The sequence below is a fragment of the Polyergus mexicanus genome, unplaced genomic scaffold (assembly GCF_030449975.1).
Source record: "Polyergus mexicanus isolate NDT 795.1 unplaced genomic scaffold, iyPolMexi1.0 SCAF_275, whole genome shotgun sequence".
Taxonomy (NCBI): Eukaryota; Metazoa; Arthropoda; class Insecta; order Hymenoptera; family Formicidae; genus Polyergus; species Polyergus mexicanus.
In genome coordinates, this window is record NW_027223595.1 from 3351 (window position 1) to 13847 (window position 10497).

The 10497-nt window shown below is 25.6% G+C and overlaps 1 protein-coding gene and 1 long non-coding RNA gene across 2 annotated transcripts; both read left to right on the forward strand.

Moving 5' to 3' along the window:
- Positions 1–1239: 1239 nt before the first annotated feature.
- On the forward strand, positions 1240–6102 carry LOC138944570 (uncharacterized). The gene is made up of 3 exons (XR_011448832.1): positions 1240–1550; positions 2269–2339; positions 6060–6102. It is a non-coding gene; the product is annotated as an uncharacterized lncRNA (long non-coding RNA).
- Positions 6103–7105: 1003 nt separating this feature from the next.
- On the forward strand, positions 7106–9341 carry LOC138944571 (uncharacterized). Its single transcript, XM_070315391.1, has 3 exons — positions 7106–8576; positions 8929–9069; positions 9226–9341. Exons 1-3 carry the CDS (start codon positions 7106–7108, stop codon positions 9339–9341), a joined length of 1728 nt encoding a protein of 575 aa, XP_070171492.1.
- The last annotated feature ends 1156 nt before the right edge of the window (positions 9342–10497 follow it).

The window sequence follows — 10497 nt, forward strand, 5'->3', positions numbered from 1 at the left end:
GTGACTATAAAATAAATAATATGTCAGTAAGTGTGACGCTTTCGATGATTAAGAAATCTGTGATCAATGAAATACATGCATTGTGATTAAAATAGCCCCTGATGTATATATAAAATGTTAAAAGATATCATAAATTAAAAAATAAATGAGCGAGAAAAATATTCTATATAAATTTGCAACATGAAACGGGATTTACTTCCTTAATCATATTTAATAATAAATTAATATTTTTATATTTCTGTGCGACACGTAACTTATCAAATCATGAAAAATTAAGATAAAGTAAATCGCAGGTTATCATATCTAAAGTCATATTTCTTTCTTTTTAATATATTTTTTTCAGTGTCGTCGAAATCGCTAATAAATAAATACAATGTCGTCAAAGTATACAATGTCGTCAAAACAGCTAATTCTTAGTTATGGTAAAGTTTGACGACGTCGTCGAAATATGCGATTAATTTGCTAAAACTTTGACGACGGTCGTCAAAGTAGCCAGAAGTCGTTGAAGTAGCCAATGCTTAGTAGAAATCATCGTCAAAATAGCCGATTGACATAGATATATACACTTATAATGTATAAATAGCATATACATGTATATAATATATATAAATAAATGTATATAAATGTATATAATAATATAATAAAATGTAATAAGTATAGTAAATAAAATATATAAATTGTATATAAAACATATAAATTAGTGGCATTACATACGTTGCTTTTTCAAAAAATATAGCAGACAAGAACATATCTTGTATTTCGATATACTATACAATTTTACTAATGAAAGAAATAAAATGTAGATTATTGCATTTTTTTTAAATTGATAGTTTTATATGAAAATATTTATTATTATTATTATCTTTCGCATATCTATTATATAAAAGTTATATAAAACTATAAAAAAATAATAATAATAATAGATTTTATTAAAAATTTTAGAAATAGGTAAAAGTTGTAATACCTATTATTTTTAAATTTGTATAGAAAACAATTTAACACGTATAAATAAAGGCCTTACAATTGTTAAATTTGCTCACAATACACAATTGCTAAACTCTATTACAGTTGCAAAATTTCTATATGTACACCATTTATTTCAAATATATATATATATATAATAAATGGTGCATGCGTGTGCGTATGCGTGTGCGTGTGTACGTGCGTGCACGTACAAAAGCGACAGCAAGATATAATCGGACACGCGAATTATCGTTTAACTATAACTTTATGAGCGTTAGGCGTTCGGTGTGCTCCCGGTGAAGGCTTGCGACGAAGTATCTTAACGAAAAGCCCTTCTCCTTCCGATTCACGCACAAGAATCCCGGTCGATACGTGTACCACAAAAAGGGAGGAATTTCGATCGTTCGATTCCGAGAGCCAATCGGCTATCGACAACGAGGTGTTTGTCAGAATCGAACGATACGAAGAAACTACAAAAACGGAATGAAAACAAGGCTTCGCACGTAACATCTCGCTTTAGAACGTTCGAGAAACAAAATTAATAATATAATTTATAAAACTCTTACTTTCTTGAACAATATCATTAGGTAAGTTTAATAAATATTTTTAGGTAAGTGTTATTATAAATTTTTATAAATATTAATAAATTTTTATAAATGTTTATACATATGGTATATAGTTTGTCTAATAAGAGCGTGATCGGCATAATTTATAGAAAAATTTATTCTTAACAAAATTTTCAAATATATAGAAACATTCTATTTGATTAGAGCTAAAATGCAATTATGTTAATAATGTGTCCAGTCATCAATAGTATTGATAATTGATTGACATCTCCAAGGTATGTTTTGCATTAAATTGACAATGTATAGTTATTGTATAAAAGGAGTGATCTGGCATCGATCAATTGGATTAGCCGTTATAGTTGCCCGATGTAAATTCAATCGGAAAATATTTGGACATACATTAAACAGAAGCTTCGTGGAAGACAAATTTTTTTTTTGAAGCAGTTATCTCGAGAGATTTGTTGGATAAGAAGGTTCTTGCCGCATGAACGTTGTCAACTTAATGCAAAACATGCTTTGGAGAGATCAGTCAATTATCGACGCTATTGGTGATTGGACACATTATTAACATAATTGTATCTTATTGTTAATACTAATCCAATAGAATGTATTTATGTATTTTAAAATTTTGTTAAATATAAATTTTTATAAATTAGGTCGATCATACTCTTATTAAATAGACGGTATATATAAAGTGTGTTTCAAAATTAATAATACTTTTCTTAATTATTTATTTCAGTGTTATTTCGACTATTTCATTGGTGTTGTATACAAGTGTATATACATATAAAATCTACAAAATATTAATAGGTAAGTTTAATAAATATTTTTAGATAAGTTTTATTAGAAATTTTTATAAATATTAATAAATTTTTATATTGTTTACATATATATATATGTCTATCTAATAAGAGCGTGATCGGCCTAATTTATAGAAAAAAATTTGAATTTACCAAAATTTTAAAATACATGGAGACATTCTATTTAATAACAGTTAAATGCAATTACGTTAATAATGTGTCCAGTCATCAATAGCGTTGATAATTGATTGACATCTCAAATGTTGTTGTATGTATGTTTGTTTTGTATTAAAGATAAAAATTCTAATATAAAAATTTTTTAATTGTTGTTTAACAATTTTTGAGTTAGTTTTTAAGTAAGCGATCAAAATTTGCAAATGATATAGCATAATACTCACGCGCTTAAACTCGTAACTATACTTATATGTGTCTCGATCTGTCAACAGTTATTGATTTTTTTAAGTCAGGTGATATTAATTTTTATTGCGCAGTTGATTTTATTTTGTTGTTTTCTATGTACGTGTACTATATACAGGGTTGGGAAAGTTACTTTATAAAAGTAACTCGTTACCGTTACCGTTATTTTTTCTAAAAAGTAACTCGTTACCGTTACAGTTACTAAAAAGTAACGAGTCGTTACAATTTCCGTTACTTTTTTACAATACAAACTAATAAATTATTTTGCATAAGAAAAACTTTAAAAAAATTGTAAGCAAGATTTCATTCAAGGTTTATTACAAAATAAATGATTAAATTTTATCGAAATTCTTTATTAATTTTTAATAAAATTTGTTGCTCCATAGTATCATCATTTAAATGCCCTCTTTGTGGTGTTAATACAGAGCCACCGATGCTAAACATTCTTTCTACAGATGCACTGCTTGGTAGAGCTGTATTATATTTAATAAAAAGTTTTTTAAGTTTTGGATAGTCGTTTAACATTTCTATATTACAATTATTTGATTTTAAAAACCGTTGCAATTCTTCTTGTTCAGATTCATTTTGCACCGTTTTTTGCTCAAAAATGAAAAAATCATCGTGATCGTCAGATTTTCCAGCTTTTGAAGAATTTTCAGTTGATCGGATTCCCAATAAATCCTCCAAGTAATTTTCAGCACGTTTTCTTTTTTCTCCGGTTAACCAGTTTAACTTAAATTTTGGATGTAAACATGCTGCTATTATTAATTCTTTTGTTTCAAATATTGTAAGAAATTTAAAATCAAATATAGTAAATTAAGCGACATTGTTTGTTTTATTGAAATTAATACTTTTGAATCAATAGTTTAAAATAAAATAATATTTTTCAATTAAATCCTTATTTAAAATTAAATAACATATGTATTAATCAAATTAATAAGTTACCTTTTATTTAAACCTTGCTGAATAGCTTCAACTAATGAATGGCAATCTATAAGGTCAGATTTATTGAGATTTTCTAATTTTCGTTGCAAGGTACTTAGAACTGGTAGTAAATGAGAGCTCTGCTTTTCCGAAAAGATAAAGCTCTCATTGGATATCGCGTGTCGCGTCATCGCACTGATCTGCAAGAGCCATAAGTTGATCAATCACATTCAAGCATTTTTACAACATAATAAGAATGCTAATTGGTCGATTTGCTTACGGCTTTACGGTTAAGATAAAAATTTTATCACGCACAATAGCAAGAATAATATCTTAAATAAATCAAAAAATTTGAAAAAAATAACGATAAAAGTAACTGTTAAATTCGTTACTCGTTACCGAAAAATGTAACGAAGTTACTTTTTCCGTTACAAATAAAATTTGTAACGCCATTACCGTTACAGTTACCGAAAAAAAGTAACTGTAACGGTAACGGCGTTACAAGTAACGCGTTACTTCCCAACCCTGACTATATATTATCTCTACATCGTATATTATGGCGATAGACTAATATTAATAAATTATAAATCTTATACGAAAAATATTTAATTATTACATAATTTGATTAAATAATTAAATAATTAAATAATAATCAATTATTAATAACAAATAAAATAATTAATAACAATAATAATATTAATATTATATTATTAATATAAATATCAATAAAAGTAATTATAAGTAATATTATTATTATTTTTATTATAAATATTATAAATATTATATTAGTAATATTTTATTATTATTTATTATTTTTAATATTTGTTATTAATAATTTTATTTATTATTTTTGATATTTTTTATTGACAATTAATTAGTATTTAATTGTTTAATTAAAATATTTAAGAATTAAATGTTTTCTGTATAAAATTTATAATTTATTAATAATTAGTCTCTTTCGCCATAATGTACGATGTAGACGTAATACACATGTACATAGAAAACGAAAAAATAAAATCATCTGTGAATAAAAATCAATACCGCCTGATTTGAAAAAATCAATAATAGATGAAAGATTGGTACATGTAAATGTATAGTTGCGGGCCTGAGCGCGCGAGTTTCACGCGGTATCATTGGCAAACTTTGATCGTTTATATCTCAAAAACTATTGCAGCCTCAAAATTTTTGTATTAAAATTTTTGACTTTATTTTATCTTCAGAACAGGCTAATTAAATATTAAATATTAAATATACGTAGATTGTAAACATTGTATATGTATACATAGAAAGTATAAGTTGACGACATTAAAATTATTAGATTTTTATTTATTGAAAAATGCCATGAAGTAAAAGTTGTAGAATTTATCGATCTTCCACATGTTCCCAAAGTTTTGATTTAATATGAGGATACGTATACATACCATATGTATACAGGATATGTTAGAATGCAATTGGGAACTTTAGTGTCTACTGTATTGAAGATAGAAAAAAATGGTAGAGGAAAAAGTTGAATGGCATAGCAATGTATTTTTCTTTATTGATTAATTTTTTTTATAAATGCAACGATGTACTGAAAAAATGTGATTGCATTTTTTTTAAATGAAATCATATATTTTTTATTGTAAAAATTAATTTTTTTGAACATTTTGTGTATAAAAGTATTAAGCTAAAAGCTTGAACAAGTAATATTTTACGAGATATTTGAAATTTTTGAATGAGGTATATGTTTTATCTAACAAGCAAATCTCGTAAATCCGAAAATTCTGATTTTGATAAAACTTTACATATTTGTAAGAAAATAAATAGATGAATGAATAAATTTTTAGTTACTATTCAGAAACGATTCTAAGGAATGAAACCACCTCTCATATGTGAAGTGGTTTTATTTTTATCGATATATCTAAAAAAATTATTCAAGATATTAGAAAATATTTTATTTTGATAAGTACACCTCTATTTAAACTCATTAATAAAATTTCAAAAAAATTTTTTTCAGACTTTTACAAAAAAATTTTTTTAAATTATTTTTTCTGAATTTTATTAATGTCGTTAAATAGAGGTGTTCTTGCTATAAAACTTTAGTATTAAACATTTTTTGATATCTTAAATAACTTTTTAGATATATTTATTTAAAGAACAAAAAGCTCTACATACATATGAAGGGTGGTATCATTTGTGGATAACTGAAAATTTTTAAGTTTATCTATTTATTTTTCTACATGTATGTAAAGTCATCAAAATCAGAATTTTCGTGAAATTCACTAAGATATAGCATTATCAACATTATCAACAAAAAATTTAAAATATTTCGTAAAATATTATTCTTTTGAGCATCTTATTTTTATATTAAATTAAAATATATTAATATTTATATTTTTTTTTGTTTCAGGAACATTAGGAATAAGTTTTAGAAGAAGCAGAAGTAATTTGAGTGTTAATTAATATATATTCTTTAAGTTTACGTTAAAATAATTAAATAATTATAATAAATTAAGATAAATAAGTTTAAAAAATATTTAAGTTTAAAGTATATTGTAATATAAGCATTTTTTTCTTATTGTACCATTTTGTTTCTGTTTTTCATTGTATTATTTGCGTGTGTTAATATATATTCTTTAAGTTTATGTTAAAATAATTATATAATATATTCTTCAAGTTTACATTAAAATAATTAAATAATTAAATTAAAATAAAGTTTAAAAAATATTTAAGTTTAAAATATATATTGTAATATATGCCTTTTTTCTTATTGTACCATTTTGTTTCTGTTTTCCATTGTATCATTTTATTATACTGCTGTTATTTGTTCATGTATATTATTTATTTAATCGTAAAAAATTAGACATATAAGTATATAATATAGACATATTATTATATAAGTTTGATTTGTTAATATATGTTATAAATATATATACATATTTGATTAAATAATTATATTAATATATAAATATTATATAATATATGTAATAATTTAAATTTAAATAAAGATAATGATGATGACGATGATTATAATGATGACGACGATGATGATAATAATGACGATGATGATGATGATAATGATGGTGTTGATGGTGATAATGATGATGATAATGATGATGATGATGATAATGACAATAATAATGGTAATAATGAATAATAATGATGCTTGTAATGATAATAACAATAATAATAAATATTATTATTTAAAACAATAAATTTATAATAATTAATTAAATAAAATAATTATTTTATATTTAATAATATTATTTGGTGTTAATTATTATATTTAATAATTATATAATTATCTATACATATATATATATGTATATATATATATATATATATATATATATATATATATATATATATACATACATATATATTTATATATTTTAATATTTTAAAAGTTATATATTTTTAAATATTTTAAAACTTACCCATCTATATTTTTATAAAATGCCGAGACGTAAAATAGAACGAAATTTAGAGGAAGAAGAAAAATTTAAACAACAACGTCGTGAAAAAAAGGCTGATAATCAATGTCAGCGTCGACAAGCTATGAAAGTAGTAGTAAATAATAGTAATAGTTTACAAAACAAAATTAATCAAGGATATAATATTATTGATCTTGCATGTGTTAGTGAAATACATGATAATCATGTAACAACAAATGCTACTTCGTTACATCAAAAACATGCAGAATATCAATCTCAATATCGATTACGAAAAAAAGGACAGCCACAATTAAATATAAATGATATAACAATAATGGATAATATAGAAGAATATTATATTGGGTCTATGGATGTATATTGTGTTCATTGTAATGCAAGACATTTCGCTGCTGAAAAAGTGTCTAATAAAGGAAATTCATTTCATGATTGTTGTAATCATGGTGCAGTATATCTTCAACCATTACCTAAATTTCCTCAATTTCTTCATTCTTTATTCGATGGAACTCATGAAAAATGTAATAATTTTTTTCAACATATTCGTAGTTATAATAGTTTATTTTCATTTGCATCATTTAACGCTAATTTAATCAACTTTCAAGATAGACGACCTGGTCCATATTGTTTCAAGATACAAGGGCACATTTATTATCAAATTAATACAGCATTATATGCTGCACAAACTCCTACTTATGGCCAACTTTTTATTGTAGATTCAAATGAAGCAATAAATTATCGTCTTAATCAATATTCACATTTAGATTTTGAAATTGTACAAAATCTTGAACATATAATGCGTGAATGTAACATATTTACTCAATCGTATCAAATGATGGGTGAAGAATTAGAAAATCAACGGCGTTTAGAAATGGAATCTGGTGAATTATTATCAGAATTACAATTATTATTTACTTTAAAACCAGGTATGGATCGACGTCGATATAATGCTCAAAGAAATAATGAAGTTGCTGATGTTTTTTATACAAATGCTGATGGAGAAATTCCAGAATCATATGTTACAATACGTAATAAAAATACTAAAACTTTGCAAAAAGTTAGTATTATGGATCCTAATGTTGAACCATGGATATATCTATTGTTTTATCCATATGGTACTCAAGGATGGCATCGTCATTTAACAAAATTAAATAGTAATAGACGAATAACTAGAGAACAATATATTAAATATCGTATGGCTATTCGTAATGAATTTAATGCTTTTATATTAGGTCGTCGTCTATTTCAGCAGTGGCTCGTAGACAGTTATGTAAAAATTGAAAAAGATAGAATTGATTATTGTAAAAATCATCAAAAAGAATTACGTACTGAAACATATCAAGGTTTGAAAGATTATATAGAAACTATGGCAAATAATTTAAATGGACGTATTAGAAAAATGATTATACTTCCTTCTACATTTACTGGATCACCGCGTAATATGTTACAAAATTATCAAGATGCAATGGCAATTGTTAGTAAGTTTGGTAAACCAGACCTTTTTATTACCATGACTTGTAATCCAAAATGGCGTGAAATCGAGGAAAACCTCTTTACCTGGTCAACAAGCTTCTGATAGACCTGACATATGTGCTCGTGTTTTTAACATTAAAAAAGATTATTTAATTGATTTAATTGTTAAACAAAAATTTTTTGGTGAAGTAGCAGCGTTTGTGTACGTTATTGAATTTCAAAAACGTGGTTTGCCACATGTTCATATGTTGATTACTTTAAAATATAATTTTAAAATAACAACTCCACAGATTGTTTATAAATATATTTCTGCTGAAATTCCTGATCCATGTGAGAATCGTATTTTACATGATATAGTTATGAAACATATGATTCATGGACCTTGTGGCGATTGGTGTTTGGTAGATGGACGTTGTTCGAAACATTATCCGAAATCTTTTCTCGAAGAAACTAGAATGGATGAAGATGCTTATCCTTATTATCGTAGACGAGATAATGGTAGAAATTTTGAACGTCTTGGTGGATATATAGTCGATAATCGTTATGTTGTTCCACATTGCCCGATTTTATCGATTATATTTAATTGTCATATTAACGTTGAAATAGTTTCAAGTATCACATCAGTTAAATATCTGTATAAATATATTTATAAAGGACATGATGTTGCTGCTATAACCATTGAACCAATAACAGAAAATGTTATTATTGATCATGATGAGATACATAATAATTTCGAAGCTCGTTATGTTGGACCTGTAGAAGCCAGTTAGCGTATTCTTGGTAAAAAATTACAAGATAAAAGTCATGCTATAATGCGTTTGCCAGTCTATCTTCCTAATGAACAAAATATTATAATCGAAAATGAAAATATTGCTGACGCGATGACTTCTGCTTTAAATCAAGTTACTATGTTAATAGATTATTTCCCATTGAACTTACGCGATGAAGAAGCAAGACAGTATTTATATATAGAAATTCCACGCTATTATACATTTAAAAAAGACAAAATTAATGGTAAAAATGTATTGCGTTGGGTTAAACGTAAAAGTCATTATAATTGTATAGGACGAATATATTCTATTAATTCAGCACAAACAGAATTATATCATTTACGGTTATTATTACTCACAGTAAAGGGGGCTACAAGTTTTAATGATTTGAGAACTGTAAATGGAGAATTTTGTCAGTCATTTTTAGCGGCATGTTTGGCGTTAGGTTTAATCGAAGATGATGATGAATGGAAACGAGCTATGAACGAAGCTGTTGGATGGATGATGCCTCGACAACTTCGTAGATTATTTATACGTATATTATTACATTGTCAGCCATTACATCCTGAAGAGTTATAGGAAAATTTTAAAGTAGCAATGTCTGAGGATTACGTTCGACATTTTGGTATGTTACAAGGACAAAATAAAGCTTATGCGCAAATTAATAGTATGCTTCGTGCGGAAGGTAAAAGTCTTGCTGATTATCCACAAATGGAACAGTTAATAAAAAATAGCGGAGAGGAGGATTACATGACTCTTGAAGAAACTATGGAAATAGGCACTAAACAATACAAACAATTAAATGATAAGCAAAAAGAGATAGTCGATCTTTTATTAAATAGATTAGATAATAATAATAATCATAATAATCATTGTTTTTATATTGATGGTCCGGGTGGATCAGGTAAAACATTTATATACACAACTATCTATTATTTAGCTAGAATTAGAAATATACACGTGTGTACAATGGCTTTTACGGGCATTGCAGCGACATTACTACCTACTGGAAAAACAGTTCATAAGACATTTGGATTATCGGTTCCATTATTTGCTGATTCATCATCTGCTGCTAAAATCCATTCAAAAGAAGCTCAATATTTGAAGGTTGATTGAAGGAAACTGATATTTATATTTGGGATGAAGCACCAATGGC

What these genes read in the sequence shown, in the direction of transcription:
- LOC138944571 (XM_070315391.1), top strand. Translation starts at nt 7,106, where the DNA reads ATGCCGAGACGTAAAATAGAACGAAATTTAGAGGAAGAAGAAAAATTT. An exon ending in AGATGCAATGGCAATTGTTA is followed by an intron (nt 8,577 to 8,928) that starts GTAAGTTTGGTA and finishes TACATGATATAG; the next exon opens with TTATGAAACATATGATTCAT. An exon ending in TTATCGTAGACGAGATAATG is followed by an intron (nt 9,070 to 9,225) that starts GTAGAAATTTTG and finishes ATATTTATAAAG; the next exon opens with GACATGATGTTGCTGCTATA.